General features: G+C 45.5%; 1 protein-coding gene across 1 annotated transcript in view; it reads right to left on the bottom strand.

Moving 5' to 3' along the window:
* Positions 1-16,446, bottom strand: part of FAM124A (family with sequence similarity 124 member A) — a 111,914-nt gene that overhangs the window by 73,247 nt on the left and 22,221 nt on the right. The window contains exon 3 of the mRNA XM_032611379.1: positions 9,718-10,451. Within this exon, the coding sequence (XP_032467270.1) occupies positions 9,718-10,451 (734 nt within the window). The remainder of the gene's footprint in view (positions 1-9,717; positions 10,452-16,446) is intronic.

Raw genomic sequence — 16,446 nt, forward strand, 5'->3', positions numbered from 1 at the left:
CCCTGCTCAACCCGCCTCCGTGGGCCTGCCCGGAACAGCTCCACGTCCCCACCTCTCTCCCCTTCTGTCTCCTTTTTTTAACAAATTCGTTCAACACTGAGTGTCTAATGTGTGCCAGACACCGTTAGAGGCACTAGGGACTCAACGGCGGGGAAAACAGGGAAAGTCCCTGCCCTCCAGGTGCTCAGGTTCTGGTGGGAGGGACGGACAAGCCTCTAATTCGGTCAACATGCAGTCAGTTAAAGGGGATGGCGCCATGGGGAAAAGGCAAGCAGGGCAGGAGTACGGCTGCCGGCATGTCCGTGTGTGCAGGAACAGGAGAGGGAGGTGCTCTTCATGCTGCGGCCGGGGAAGGCCTTGCTAGGGAGGGGACACGGAGCACAGACCTGACGAGGTGGGGGAGAAGGAAGAGCCACGTGGCCAGCTGGACGGTGGGCAGAGGGACAGAGCAGACACAGGATGTTCTGAAGGGTCAAGAGTGAGGCCAGGGTGGTTGGGGCAGAGTGATGGGAGAAGAGCAGAGCAGGGAGGCAACCTACCACTGCGAGGAAACTGGTTTATACTGCACGAGAGATGGGACAGGTAGCCCCAGGGGGTTCTGAGCACAGGAGTCACATGATCTGGCTTACATTCTAAAAGGACCTTCTAGCTGTCCAGTGGAGAAGTAAGGTAACTGGTCAGGAGGCTATCTGGGAGCTACTTTAGGTGGGGTGGGCAGGGAAGACATCTCTGCAACCTGAATGATGAGAAGGAACCAACCATGTGAAGATCCTGGAGGAGATCACTCCAGGCAGTAGGTGCAAAGGTCCTGAGGCAGGAAATGAGTTTGCTGCATCTGAGGAAGAGAAAGCGGGCCAACGTGGAAGGCACAGAGCGAGCTGAAGGGAGAGAAGTGCGAGATAAAGCCAGAGAGGTGAGCCGCTGATGGAAAGCCTTGGGCCTTGGTGAACATCTAGAAGGGCTGCCAGAGAATGGGAACCCTTTGGAGAGTTAATTTTGAGAGACATAATATGATGTACCTTTTATGATGCACATAACCACATGCATACAAGTTGTGCTTGGGATCCAAGGACAGCACGTTAAGAATTTCTGCTGTAGAGTCTAGATCTGGAGTGTGTCGGGTGAAGCGTCAATGCCCCACTTCAGTATTTGCTCAATTCTTTCCAACCATCACCCTCTTTATCGCCTAGTGCAGAATACGGGAGCAAAGAGCAAGCCTCTCTCTGCTTTCTTAAAAAAAATGTCCCATCCTCATACGTTGCTGGTGGAAACGTAAAATGGCACAGCCACTACAGAAAACAGTATGGCAGTTCCTCTCCTCAAAAAATTCAGCATACACTTACCATGTGACCCAGCAATGGCACCTCTGGGTACAAACCCAAAAGAAGTAAAAGCAGGGACCCAAAGAGGTATTTGCACACCCATGTTCACAGCAGCATTATTCACAACAGCCCAAAGATGGAAGTGCCTCACCTGTCCATCAACGGGTGAATGGCTAAACAAAATGTCGCACGTTTATAACAGAATATTATTCAGATTTAAAAAGGAAAGAAATCTGACACGTGCTACAACTTGGATGAACCTTGAGGACATTATGCTAAGTGAAATAAGCTAGTTACACGAAAAGACAAATACTGTATGATCACACTTATATGAGATTCCTAGAGCAGTCAAGCTCATAGAGACAGAAGGTAGAATGGTGGTTGTCAGGGGCCGGAGGGAGGGGGTATGAGCCGTTACTGTTTAATGGGGACAGAGTTTCAGTTTTGCAAGATGAAAAGAGGTGGACGGTGGTGACGGTTGCACTATGATGTGAGTGTAGTTAACACTCCTGAACCATACATTTTTAAATGGTTAAGACAGTAAATTTTATCGTTATGTGTATTGTTATGTGTATTTTACCGCAATTAAAAATTTTTTAGAAGTCTGTGAAGCCCACTTAGTCCCTCAATTGCATCCTCATTAGCACCCATCTCCCTGTCCTCACAGCGCTGATGGCCCCAGTATTCCGGGACTGACTGTCTAGACAATCTCCTCGCTGGGTGAAGAAGACAAGTAAATGAGCTGGTGTGAATGAAATCTTAAAAGCTCTCCAGTGAAGACAGTCCTTGAGACTGAACCTGGCAGCCCTTTCAACTGGTAACAACTTTGCGTGTCAGGATTTCTTGCCTTTTAAATGCTACTTAAAACCTTTGGTTTAAGCCAGTTCCCTGTTCTGCCTTATGAGGATGCAAAGGACAGCTGGCGACCATCCTCTATGGAAGAAGTCTTCCAAAGGCTTAGACGCCATTGTTAAATTACCTTACCCCTTCAAAGACGGGGAGTGACCTGCTTTCCACATTTTTCCAGCCTAAAATTGCAGCTGCATTCTCTTTGTGAAACTGACCTTTGGGTCCTCAACTGTGCTTCTCTGTGTTTGGATGGACCCCAAATCACTTCTTAAGGAGTTTGGCCTTGCCCATGGCACTCCCGTGGAAGACCACCAAGGGAGGCGGTGGCCTATAGTTGAGGCCTGTGTCCTTGTCAGGCTCCTTAGAGCTCCCTAAGAAGACATCAACAGGGCTTACCTGGTGGCGCCGTGGTTAAGGATCTGCCTGCCAATGCAGGGGACATGGGTTCGAGCCCTGGTCCGGGAAGATCCCACATGCCACGGAGCAACTAAGCCCGTGCACCACAGCTACTGAACCTGTGCTCTAGAGCCCGCGAGCCACAACTACTGAAGCCTGAGCGCCTAGAGCCCATGCTCTACAACAAGAGAAGCCACTGCAATGAGAAGCCTGCGCACCACAATGTAGAGTAGACCCCGCTCGCCGCCACTAGAGGAAGCCAGCACATAGCAACGAAGACCCAATGCAGCCAAAAATAAATAAATAAATAAAATTAATTTATTAAAAAAAAAAGAAGACATCAACATACAACCCAGCTTGGCTGAGTCGCAAGACATATGACTCCATCCTTTACCAGCTATATGGAACAGGTGTACTCCAGGGACTCGGCTGGAAAGAAACAAGCCAAGCTCACTGTCCCTCGCGATCTACCAAAAGCTTAGCTGAGAGAAATTTGGGGAGATTCTCTGAAGGTGTATCCCTCCCTCTGGGATTCAGCCAAGGCCCCAGGAGCTGCAGGCAGGGACCACCTTGTTTTGCCCAGCCTCCCTTTGTGCAGTGGCTTTGCTGCACGACACTTGGCTGGGCACCCTGCCCACCCTGCAGGCTCCGTGTAAGAAAGCCTTGCGAGGCCTCGATAGAGCTGTTTAGAGCACAGCTGAGGGCAGGCTGCCGACACCTCACTGGACATGAGAAGGTGGGAGCAACGCTGCTCCCAGGATGCAGAACCTGGAATAGTTGTGCATTTGGAGCATAGTTTATTTTTGCCTCATGGATTCTAAATTGTATCACTGCTGATTTTCCATTCTGTTTTTGCTGCTGGAGAACTCAAAATCAAAATTGGGGCCTATTTCTGGAAGAATGCTATCCACAGAACTTTCTGCAATGATGGAAATGTTCTGTATGTGTGCTAACCAATATGGCAGCCACCAGCCACACGGAGCTACTGAGGACTTGAAATGTTCTAGTGAGACTAAGGAACTGAATTTTTTATTTTAATTCACATAAATGTTAAATTAAAATGGCCACATGTGGCTAGTGGCTACCAGTTAAACAGCACAGCTCTTAGATAGGAAATGACATGCACTTTGGATGTCATACTTGGTTTACCTCACTTTCCTATCATTATTTTTCCTCTACTTCAAGTCCCTTTGGTATCTAATTATTTTTATTAATCTTTTGTGTATGATCTATATCTTTGTCAGCCAACGTAAGTCTTTTTATAAAAATAAATGTGGGAGCTACCTATAAATACAAAAACACCCCCAGATAACATGGCCATGTTCCCAACTTTTCTGACCAGATACTCCTTCCCCCCCACTTTTGTGAAATACAGAGTAATTAATATGTTCATTTAAGGGAAGGGAGTCCCAGGAATGGGGGAAGAGAAGACTTCTCTTCTGTTTCTATGTTCTGTTTCTTCATCTGGGTGTTGCTTATTCAAATGTTCAATTTGTGAAAATTCACTGAGCATGTTATTTGTGATGTGCACTTTTCCTTGTATATGTCATTTATATTATTCTTCAATAAAAAGTAAAGAGAAATGTATAAAGAGAACTTATTATGTTCAAAGTACAGTGTTGGTTTACTTCTAGTTCGTGTAACACAGATCTTGGCTATACAAAGCTGTAGTTTCAATCATCAAGCATTAACGCAAATTTCTAAGATGCGTTTTCTAGAGGGACCTTGGGCAACATCTGATGCTGGCAACTCCCCACCCACCTCCTCTCCGCCTTTCCCCCCCTGAATCAGGCAATGCCAAGAAAGGAGAGGTGAGTTTCAGAAGGTAGAAGGCTTTCTTTCCATCTAATCAGGTTTTAGTTAAGAACATTTCCAAATTCTTATAAGAGGCTGAGCAGCTCCCAGAAACAAACCTCTCAGCTTTTCTCCTCCAGAGGAATTAAATGGCTGGAGGAGGTCTCTGAAATGCGGAATGTTAACTCGATGGGGCAGGATGAGGAACTGAAATGCAATCTATGTTTTAAGAAAGCAACTAGAAACTACCCAACCAAGATTGCCTTCAACGTATAACTGCACCCAATGGAACAAAAGCATGCATGTTGAAAATGAAACCTGGGAAACACACTGCTAAGGAGAATGTAAAAAAAAAAAAAAAAAAAAAAAAAAAAAGGCGTTCTCTCAACTGTGTCCCTCCCTCCACGACCAAAATATCTTAATTTTGCTAAAGAATGAAGTATAAATTTTTACTTTTAAAAGTAATTTAAAGAGGTGGGCAGGCGTATGTCTCATGCTAGAGCAGAGGACAGCTTTCTGCAGTGATGCAGTAAATAGTAACCTGTTCAAACAGCCATAATCAAGAACTGTGAGAGGGACTATTAGTCATTTCTGCCCACATTAATTTAACTCTCTGGAATATTACTATTTTGAACAAAGGCCCAAATTCCTGACACCCTATGATACGAATCTTTTTTTCTTACTCTTTTCACTCTTGGATGCTCTAAATTCAAAAGCCTGCACGCACACAGATTGTAGACCATTTAAATCTGTGGCTTTTCTTTGAAATATTCTTTCAATGATTCCTTTGAGTGGAGTTCAGGCCAAGCTTTCCTAATTTATTCTTTCATTTACGTTATTACAGGGATTGAGAGCAAAAAATATTCTAAATACTGCAAAAAGGAAAAAGTCCCTTAGAAACAATCATATTCATTTTGATCTTTTAGTATAAACAAAATCCTTTCATTAATTTTTACTTACACAACTGCATTGTTTTGCATAAAAAACTGGCAGTCTTCAAACACAGAAGAAAACTCTTCTCACATTTCAAAAGGGATTATAAAACTGACACCACAGAAGTACAAAAGATCATAAGAGATAACTACAAGCAACTATATGCCAATAAAATGGACAACCTAGAAAAATGGACAAATTCTTAGAAAGGTACCATCTCCCAAGACTGAACCAGGAAGAAATAGAAAATATGAACAGACCAATCACAAGTACTGAAATTGAAACTGTGATTAAAAAACTCTCAACAGCAGAAACCAACACACCATTGTAAAGCAATTATACTCCAATAAAGATGTTAAAAAAAACCAAAACTCTCAACAAACAAAAGTCCAGGACCAGATGGCTTCACAGGCGAATTCTATCAAACATTTAGAGAAGAGTTAACACCTATCCTCCTGAAACTCTTCCAAAAAGCTGCAGAGGAAGGAACACTTCCAAACTCATTCTATGAGGCCACCATCACCCTGATACCAAAACCAGACAAAGATACCACACAAAAAAAGAAAATTATAGGCCAATATTACTGATAAACATAGATGCAAAAATCCTCAACAAAATACTAGCAAACCGAATCCAACAATAAGATAAAAGGATCATACACTGTGATCAAGTGGGATTTATCCCAGGGATGCAAGGAGTTTTCAATACCCACAAATTGATCAGTGCGATACACATCAACAAACTGATGAATAAAAACCATATGATCATCTCAATAGATGCAGAAAAACCTTTTGACAAAATTCAACACCCGTTTATGGTAAAAACTTTATAGAAAGTGGACACAGGGAACCTACCTCAACAAAATAAAGGCCATATATGACAAACCCACAGCAAACATCATTCTCAATGGTGAAAAGCTGAAAACATTTCCTCTAAGATCAGGAACAAGACAAGGATGTCCACTCTTGCCACTTTTATTCAACATAGTTTTGGAAGTCCTAGCCACGGCTATCAGAGAAGAAATAAAAGGAACCCAAATTGGAAAAAAGAAGTAAAACTGTCACTGTTTCCAGATGACATGATACTATACATAGAAAAGATGCTACCAGAAAACTACTAGTGCTCATCAATGAATCTGGTAAAGTTACAGGATACAAAATTAATACACAGAAATCTGTTGCATTTCTGTACACTAACAACAAAATATCAGAAAGAGAAATTAAGGAAACAATCCCATTTACCATGGCATCAAAAAGAATAAAATACCTAGGAATAAACCTATCTAAGGATGCAAAAGATCTGTACTCCAAAAACTGTAAGATGCTGATGAAAGAAATCAAGGATGACACAAACAGATGGAAAGATATACCATGTTCTTGGATTGGAAGAATCAATATTGTCAAAATGACTATACTACCCAAGGTAATTTACAGATTCAACATAATCCCTATCAAATTACCAACAGAATTTTTTTTTGCAGATCTAGAACAACAAAATCTTAAAATTTGTATGGAAACACAAAAGACCCTGAATAGCCAAAGCAATCTTAAGAAAGAAAAACGGAGCTGGAAGAATCAGGCTCCCTGACTTCAGACTATACTATGAAGCTACAGTAATCAAAACAGTATGGTACTGGCACAAAGACAGATTTATAGATCAATGGAAGAGAATAGAAAGCCCAGAAATAAACCCATGCACCTATGGTCAATTAATCTATGACAAAGGAGTCAAAAATATACAATGGAGAAAAGATAGTCTCTTCAATAAGTGGTGCTGGGAAAACTGGACAGCCACATGTAAAAGAATGAAATTAGAACACTCTCTAACACCATACACAAAAACAACCCTCAAAATGGATTAAAGACCTAAATGTAAGACCAGATACTATAAAACCCTTTGAGGAAAACATAGGCAGAACACTCTTTGACATAAATCGTAGAAATATCTTTTTGGATCCACCTCCTAGAGTAATGAAAATAAAAACAAAAATAAACAAATGGGACCTAATAAAAACTTAAAAGCTTCTGCACAAAAAAAACTACCATAAACAAAGTGAAAAGACAACCCACAGAATGGGAGAAAATATTTGCAAATGGTGTGACCACCAGGGAATTAATCTCCAAAATATACAAACAGCTCATGTAGCTCAATATCAAAAAAACCCAAATAACCCAATCAAAAAATGGGCAGAAGATTTAAATAGACATTTCTCCAAAGAAGACATACAGATGGCCAAAAAGCACATGAAAAGATGCTCAGCATCGCCAATTATTAGAGAAATGCAAATCAAAACTACAATGAGGTATCACCTCACCCCGGTCAGAATGGCCATCATCAAAAAGTCTAATGTACAATAAATGCTGGAGAAGGTGTGGAGAAAAGGGAACCCTCCTACACTGTTGGCGGGAATGTAAATTGGTACAACCACTATGGAGAACGGTATGGAAGTTCCTTAAAAAACTAAAAACAGAGCTACTATATGATCCAGCAATCCCACTCTGGGGTATATACCCAGAGAAAACCACAATTTGAAAAGATACTTGCACTCCAATGTTCACTGCAGCACTATTTACAATAGCCAAGACATGGAAGCAACCTAAGTGTCCACTGACAGAGGAATGGATAAAGAAGATGTGGTACATATATACAATGGAATACCACTCAGTCACAAAAAAGAATGAGATAATGCCCTTTGCAGCAACATGGATGAATCTAGAGATTATCATACTAAGTGAAGTAAGTCAGAGAAAGACAAATATCATATGATATCACTTATATGTGGAATCTAAAAAAAATGACACAAATGAACTTATTTACAAAACACACACAGACTCACAGACTTTGAAAACAAACTCACGGTTACCAAAGGGGAAAGGTGCGTGGGTGGGAGGGATAAATTAGGAGGTTGGGATTAACATATACACACTGCTATACATAAAATAGATAATCAACAAGAACCTATTGTATAGCACAGGGAACTCTACTTAATACTCTGTAATAACCTATATGGGAAAATAATCTGAAAAAGAATATATATATGTATATGTATAACTGAATCACTTTGCTGTACACCTGAAACTAACACAACAAGGTAAGTCAACTATACTCCAATATAAAATAAAAATTAAAAAATAAAACAAATGCTAGCTAGCATTTAGTTCAGTGAATAATAAAACAATATTATTTCTTATTTGCATAGTTCAAAGGGAAATCTGAAAATTATCTAGTTCCTCTAAATCGTAAATATCTCAAGGTGACCTTTTTGACTTGAGCCACGTGGCCTGGCTGTAGTTTGAGCCACGTATCTGTCATGTGCCAAATTCTCACTTCATTTTGCGATATGTGGATTATAGTTCTGATGTTTAATACCCAAACCAACAAAAACTATGAAACTTTACCTGTGATTCAAGTAAATACAATCAGCACCTTTCAAGACAATGTCCCCGAACTTGCTATCAACTTTCTCCTCTCAGGTAGCCATATGTGAAAACTGAGATGCCAGAGGCCGAGGTGTTTCAGAAAGACAAAATCCTATATGCCTGGACGGATTTACCTGTTAATTCTAGAAAGCCTGGGTCTTGAAAGCATTTTTCAGGTAGGGTAGGTATAGGACCTTCTTAAATCTGTATGCTGAACTTTGAATTCTAGAGTATAACTAATGCCATCTAAAGAGTTTGGGACGATCGCTGGAAGGATGGGAGGAGAAATGGGTCCAGTAATTGAGCCAAGACATTAACCACAGAAGCAACAGAACCGTCTACTGCATCCATTTCCTTCCATGTATTCACTCCCCCTTCCTAAGCTGAATGAAAGAAGCTCCAGAGGCATCACGTACTCCTTAAAACACCAAGAAAGTCATTTCCAATGATCACTGAATTTGAACAACCTATTGCCCAGTAGCAGAAGGGTGGAAGGGTAGAAGCGGGGGGAGGCATCAGAGCGATGAAGAAAACAGGTATCTTCTCTACTGCACGTCAACATATTTTACAATTGTCATAGATGGGCGTTCCTGAAGTTCCTTTGTGGAAGTGAAGAATTCATTGGTAAAAACTCCCTACTTGTGAGGGAGTAGATTAAGGAATCTTTAATACCAAATCCCCTGGGATATCAGTTCATTCTAAATCCCCGGGAGCCACAAGCATTTAGTGGATGCTCAAACAGGTGGGTGAAGAGGCGCTAGAGGAATCGGCCATTGCTTGCCTGGGGCACATGGCCACGGCAGCTAAGTGAAAACTGTTTAATTAGAGTATGGACCCCTTGACTTGATCTACGAGCCAGACAGAGGGTCACTGATCTCTCTTTTTTCTTAACTCATTGTTCTGTAACAGGTACTAACCAGGGTTTCTGGCAGAACCAATTCACTTGTTTCTCTGTTCTCCCCAAGTGGAGATAGACACAGACAGACAGACTTCCCCCAAGGTACCTGCAGAAGGATCTTGTTCCCATCGTGGTCCTCCGTCTGCCAGCGTCCCTCGCTGATGGGCCTGCAGGGTTTGGGCAAGAGAGGCACCAGCTCGCCAATGTCCTTGACTCGGAACTCCAGCACGGAGGAATCAGTGGGGACCGGGGTCTGGTCACAGGGCAGTCTCTTCAGGGAGAACTGGATGTCCACATCCAGACTGGAGAAAATGGGGAAGATGCAGAAGTCCGTTTTCCTCTGGCTGGGGCTCCGCCTAAGTATCAGCTCGTAGAACTTGAGGATGTCGGCGTAGTTGTCATGGCGACAGTAGATGGTGAAGCGCACGATTTCCTTGCCGTAGTGCACAGGCCGGATGGCCCACAGCGGTGTCCCAGGGGCCAGAGTGAAGAACTCCTGGCTGCAGGGCAGGTAGGGCAGAAACCTACTAGGCACGCGCTCCGTGTGGTGATGGCGCCAGGGCGGCCGCTGCAGCGTGCGGTGCAGCTGCAGGATCTGCTCCTCGCCGTACTCCTCCTGCAGGAAGAGGACCACCGCCAGGGCTGGCTGCGCCACCTTGGGGGCCTTCCTCCGCCGCCGGGACGCCCTCCTCTCAGAGACCCTGAACAGCTGGAGGTCTGGGTGGATCCAAGCCAAGACCTTGTCGATGGCCTCCTGCAGGGGTCGGGATTCCCCTGGGTCTGCGATTATGTGGACGCTGACCAAGAAAGGGTCCTGCGCTTCCTCCACGGAGAGCTCACCTAGCAGCACAAAACAAAACCCAAGAAACAAATGGTGACTATTTCATTGAGGTGTCCCGTGATAACATGCAAGGCCTCGGGCAGGAAGAGAAGCTAAATTTTAACTGAACGGACTCCTTGATTGTTTTGAAATTCTGGTCCCAAGCTCACGTGCAAATACTACTGTTGCAGCACCCTAGCAGCCCCAAACTCAAGAACTATTACTCACACTGGTTCCCAGGCTGGGCGCTGTCAGGACAACCTTGGTGTGGTGCTTCCTCAGATTGAGCGTGTTTTCTATTGAACGGCACAGAGTCAAGTCTCCATGGGTTTGGAAAGGATAACAGGGCCATTAGGGAAGATGCTGTAGCACTAAGTGCACACCATTTAGAATTTCCTTAGGTAACTGCAGTGCCTTCCCCCACAAATGGTCCCTATATCATTGCACTTCTTTGGTTTGCTTATTTCATTGGTTTGTTCATTCATTTAACATTTATGGAATCCTTTCTTCACCAGGCACTTACTCTAATTGACACATCAAGCCCTGGCTGGTGGGGCATCCTGCCAACTGTGTCCTGATGGTAGGGTGGCCGGGTGGTGACCATCTTGCTGCTCGAGACACAGGGAAGAACGACCCAGCGGGGAGGGGGGCAAGCACCATGTTCTTGCTGTCAGAGCTTCCCGGGGCTGTGGTTAGGGGTGGGGTGACGCATGGTCGGACCATCATTGCCCGTGTCCTGCTGCCTTTTGGGCCCCTCCTCAGGTCATGTCCACCCAGAAGCCCACACGTCCTGACTGGGTCAGTTCCCCTCCCCGTGTCCTCTGGCAGAACAGCGAATTCCAAGTGTGAAGGTGACCATTTACCTGGGCAACCTTCTCCCATGGGGTGGACAGTTTGCCAGCCACACTGGCATATTTCTACTTTAAAAATATTCAGCGTATTTTATCAAGTAACCTGACAAAAGTCTTGTTCTTGTTCATGATGGCCCCTCTTGCATTTATTTAAGTTGTATGACCATCCAAGGGAACTCAAGGAAACTTTAAGTCTATTGTGACTTGGAGGGCAAGATTCATCTAGAATCTAGACCTGTCTGCACACACATGCCTCACGGTGTCTGCTAGGGTATCAGGCACAGGGCGATCATGGGGTTGGTAACGTTTGAGAAATGATGTGCTTTTAGGAAGCATCACCTTGATCAGTTTGCAGGATGAAAGGTGATTTTTTTTGTAGTTAAACAAGACATTCCAAGTGGGTTTACAGGTACATTTCATCACAAGCACCTATGATAACATGGTCTTCATTTTGCTGGAGCAAAACCTGTCTGAATTTTCATTTGAACCCTGACTGTTAAATATCTCACTTGGGAACAGTTAGCTCAGTTTCTTGTTGCCTTCCTTCTCCTTCACTCATTCCCCCACACATTTCTTGAGCAATCCATATGTACCAGGCACTGGGAGACAAGGAAGCTGGCACCATGACTATGGGGGAGTCCATTTACATAGACTCTGGCGTGACTAGTGCCCCCTTAGAGTTGTACAGTGTATGACCTGAATAGCCACAGGCAGCAGTCAGAAAGAACCATAAGCCACAAATGAGAACTTCATGACTTAGCTGGGAAACACCGACATAAAGATTAAAATTCAATCTGATATAAGTCTATAGGAAATATGATAGAGTAGCATCTCAGGTGGAGGGAAGATTCTAAAGTCACCATGACATAAACATTTACTATAGACACTATTACCACTGATAGTCCCTTGAATCTCCAGGATAGAACTGGAAGGTCCTGATTTGCAACAAGACCACACATCCAGAGAGATGTTCCTTTGGTTGAACAGCAGATGAAATAAAGGCTTGCCGTCTGGTTGTTATAAAAGAAGAGTCTTGTATCATTAAACACTAGACGCCCGCTCAGTAGGCTGTGCCTTTTATGCTACAAGAGGCTTTCGGGAGCTGAAGAGGATTCTGAAACCAAAGGATGACTAAGGCAACAGCAAAGTCAAGTCTCGGTACTCCCACAGCCACGGAGTAGAATGGAGGGTGGAAGTATTTAAGCTCTGCCTCTCTTTCTCCCTCTGGCTGAGCATGTATTCTCCAACTGCTATGAGTTAAGTACGGGCATGATGCCATCGCAGTTTACTACCACATCACAAAGGAAGGAGCAATTTTTTCTCCAGGGGGCTTCTGAGAGGGCTTTCTGGAAGATGCTCCAGGTGAACTGGGTCTTGAAGGGTCGATGATATCTCATTTACAATAACCTCAGATATGGGGGAGATCACGGCAGGAAGAGGGAAGACTGTTTATGAAGGCACAGAGCTGTGTGAAAAACAAGCACATTTGGAAAGGGGTGGTGAGTAATTCTGAAACATGGCAACAGATACAGCAGGAAAAATGGATGGGAGCCAAGCTGTACAGGGCTTCAGCTCAATCTGGCAGTGATAAGGGGCAGTGGAAATTTTTAATAAAGGGATGCTGGGATCAAGTCAGGGGCGGTTGGCTATAAGCGAAGCAAGAAGTTAGAAGATGAGTGAAGAGTCTAGGTCAGGATAACAAGGACGTGGCAGATTGCATTATGGGCCCTGGTTCTTTATCTTACCCTGTCACCTTGCTCTCTGCCATGTGGCTTTGTAGTTCCTTCCACTAAATGGCTGTAGTGCATTTTCCCACCCTTTGACTTCAAGTGAGACCATACGCCTAGCTTTGGCCAACAGAAATAGCAGCGTGCGTTCTGGCTTGTTTCTTGTGCTTCTAACGTTTCCATGAGAAGAACATGCTCGGGCCAGCCCACTGGGGCCAGAAAGGAGTACGAGGGCGACGTGGACCCGAGCCAGCCTAGCTGAGCCAAGCCTCCATCAGCCGGGCTCAAGACACTCAAAGACACCCAGCAGATCTTGGTCTGGAACCGCTGACCCAAGACACATGGGAAATGATAAATGACTGCTGTTTCGAGCCACGGCTTGGGGTTGGCTCAAAACACACAGCGACACTTTTAGAGGGTGTACAGAAGAGGGCTAGTCTCACAGGCTGTTTAGGAAGCACGTGGAGCCCACAGGCCTGGAGGTAGGAGCAAGAAAAGCAGGAGAGGAGTTGACCTTGATGTTTCCGGCTTGAGCAACTTATCTGATGTTGATGCTTAACTGAGACAGAAAACAGAGGAAGAAGGGCAGGTTTGCGGGGAAAGATAAGGAGATCCACTTTGGCCATGCTGGCTTGTGATGCCCGACTGACTTCCAGGAGGGATGTCCTGTTGGCAACTGGACCTGTGTGTTGCTGAGGTGATGTACTGAACGTAAGCATGGACCAGTTACCTTTCGGCCACATTCCCGCTTTCATACAGTTATCTCGTGTGTGCCCTGTTTTGAATATGAACCCGTGAAAATTCGTCTTGGTGGCTTAAAAAACAACTGGAATTCATAGATTATTCTGGTCCTCTGCTTGCTTTTTCAGCTCACCTGGCTACTTTGTTTCTCTGAACACAAGCACCACTAACAGCAGGAGTGACGTTGAAACAAGAGCAGTGAAAACACAAACCAATGACAGTTCCTGCCCGTCAGTAGCTCCAGGAGGTACCACAGTCGCCTACGATGGATATTTCACTTTTCTATGGTGCCCTGGTCGCCCACCAGTGGAGACGTGATTCCACTAAACAGTTGTGAATGCTCACTATAAATGGAAGGTGTAGAAAGGCTTTGAATAATCTGGGGATGAAGACATTCACTTGAGAAAATTACTGATGATGTCCACGAGGGGAAAAAAGGACACGTGGAGTAGCAAGAGTGTTTGGGAAAGGAAGTTGTCAGAGCGTCAGCCGGTCCCATTAAGATCCTAACCCCACACTCAGCGTGTGCGTGGCCGTGGACGTGGGGTGATGCTGCTGCGTGACACACAGATGACATTCACTGGGGGCTAGTGTTCTACATGTACGAGCTCATGGGATCCTCACAACAACCCCAGAAGTCGGGGGGGGGGGGCGGGGAGGGTCGCTCCCCTTGTCCTCACTTCAGAGAGCAGGATATTGAGGCACAAAGAGGTGAAGGAACCTGCCGAGGGCACAGAGGGAGGGAGTGGGCAGGCACCCGGCTATGGCATGAGGTCTGTGTGCACAGTTCCCCCACGGTTCTGCACAGAAGTACTTGTTTCCCAGCCGAAGGGACAGCTTTCACTCTCCAGCCATTTCTGGCCACGCTTCTGCTACTTTACCTCTCTCTCCTGCTCGCTTCTGATTGGCTGGCTTCTCGGCCACCAGTCCATAGCTTCCGGTCATGGACACCCCTTTACATCTCTTTCTTCTGGCCCTGGGTCTCTGAGGAAGACTGTCAGAAACCGCCTCCCTGAGGGCACACGCCCAGGTCTTTGCAATGTGAGCGCTGCCCTCAAGGGGAAGTGCAGGGCAGCACTGCAGGTGGGCACAACAGTGACAGAAAAGCAAGAGAGTGACAAGGGAAAGCAGACGGGTGTGGGAGGCCTGAGTGAGAAGAGGCCCGGGCTAAGTCAGCTTCTGAGTCTCCGAGACAGAGCTGTCAGGGTGCTCAGTCGGCCACCTCTATGGGCGGCACAAAGGTTTCCCAGGGAGCAGTAACAAAGGCCATGCAGAAGCCTGCACGGCTGAGTGGATGTTTACAGCTTTGCAAAAGGGCAAGATGCCCAGCTTCGGAGCAGGGAGGGGGCTGAAAGGCACTCGACCAAGCACGGCTCACCCGGCATGCAGCCCTCATCAAGCAAGCAGGGAGGATGAAGACCTGACCCCAGAGCTCCCTCTTCACCGTGTGAACCACAGAGACGTAAGCGGCTAATATCCTGCCGCTGAGAAGAGCCGGGGGAATGAGTGGTGGCATTAGTGCGCTCTGGCCGTCGCCGGCGTGTGCCCACTGCATGTGACCCTGAAATAAACAGGCTCAAAGGGGCACAGAATGCAGCCCCACACCGTCACCATCATCGGGTGCTGGGGTTACGCATGCCCAGAGCAAACCTGCCCCCGTGGAGCTAGACAGGACGCCAAGTGTTTGAGGGGATGAAGAGAAAATGTGAATAATTAATTGACATGAAAAGCCTCTCCGCCTCCCTGGAGGAGCAGAGACGCTGCGACTGTGGGATATGCCTTTATCATATCTATTACACGTCCTCTCAAAGGCCCTCAGAGAGCACCTGTTCGGCTAGGGCAGGACACAGACCCAAACCGTCCAGTGGGCGGATCTCCCCAGGGCTGGAGAGAGATCGGAGCTGTTCACAAAGCTTTCCAACTAGCTTATGCTTCCCAAGGGGACAAAGAAGATTCTTTCCCATGTGATCATTTACAATTAGATTTTCCTTGGATAATGTAAAACACAAACTGTAAGGAATGCACTGCACCAGTTCAGGCCTTCTATGAGGCAGAAAGTGTATTATTAACCTGAGGATTTGTTCCATTTTCCCCAGTATATCCCTTCTTTTTCATAAGTGTAACAGAAAATAACTTAGACAATAACAACCATGTATTCTGTTCTTATTATTTGTCAGACACTGTCCTAAAAGCTTTACTATATATATTATCTCATTTAATCTTTAAAACACCACCATGCTAAAGGCGTATTCTTTCTCCCCATCTTGCAGGTGAAATGTTAACTGACCCGCCAAAGGCCATTCGGCTGGAGAAGGACGGCGTGTCTGTGCGCCTCACCATGTGCTTTTTCTTGCCTCTTGAGTCCACCATCCTTAGAATCATCCTGCCCTGAACCTCGGCCTGCCTGGCTGGGCTCTGAAACTGTGGCTGGGCTCCATCAGGAAATGTGGGTGGGTGATTCTGCCGCAGACGGACTGACCGGTACACCTGGACAGTTTCTGGCAATCCCTGACCCACGCGGTACACCTGGACAGTTTCTGGCAATCCCTGACCCACGCGGTACACCTGGACAGTTTCTGGCAATCCCTGACCCACGCGGTACACCTGGACAGTTTCTGGCAATCCCTGACCCACGCGGTACACCTGGACAGTTTCTGGCAATCCCTGACCCACGCGGTACACCTGGACAGTTTCTG

Source organism: Phocoena sinus, chromosome 18 (genome assembly GCF_008692025.1).
Source record: "Phocoena sinus isolate mPhoSin1 chromosome 18, mPhoSin1.pri, whole genome shotgun sequence".
Lineage (NCBI taxonomy): Eukaryota > Metazoa > Chordata > Mammalia > Artiodactyla > Phocoenidae > Phocoena > Phocoena sinus.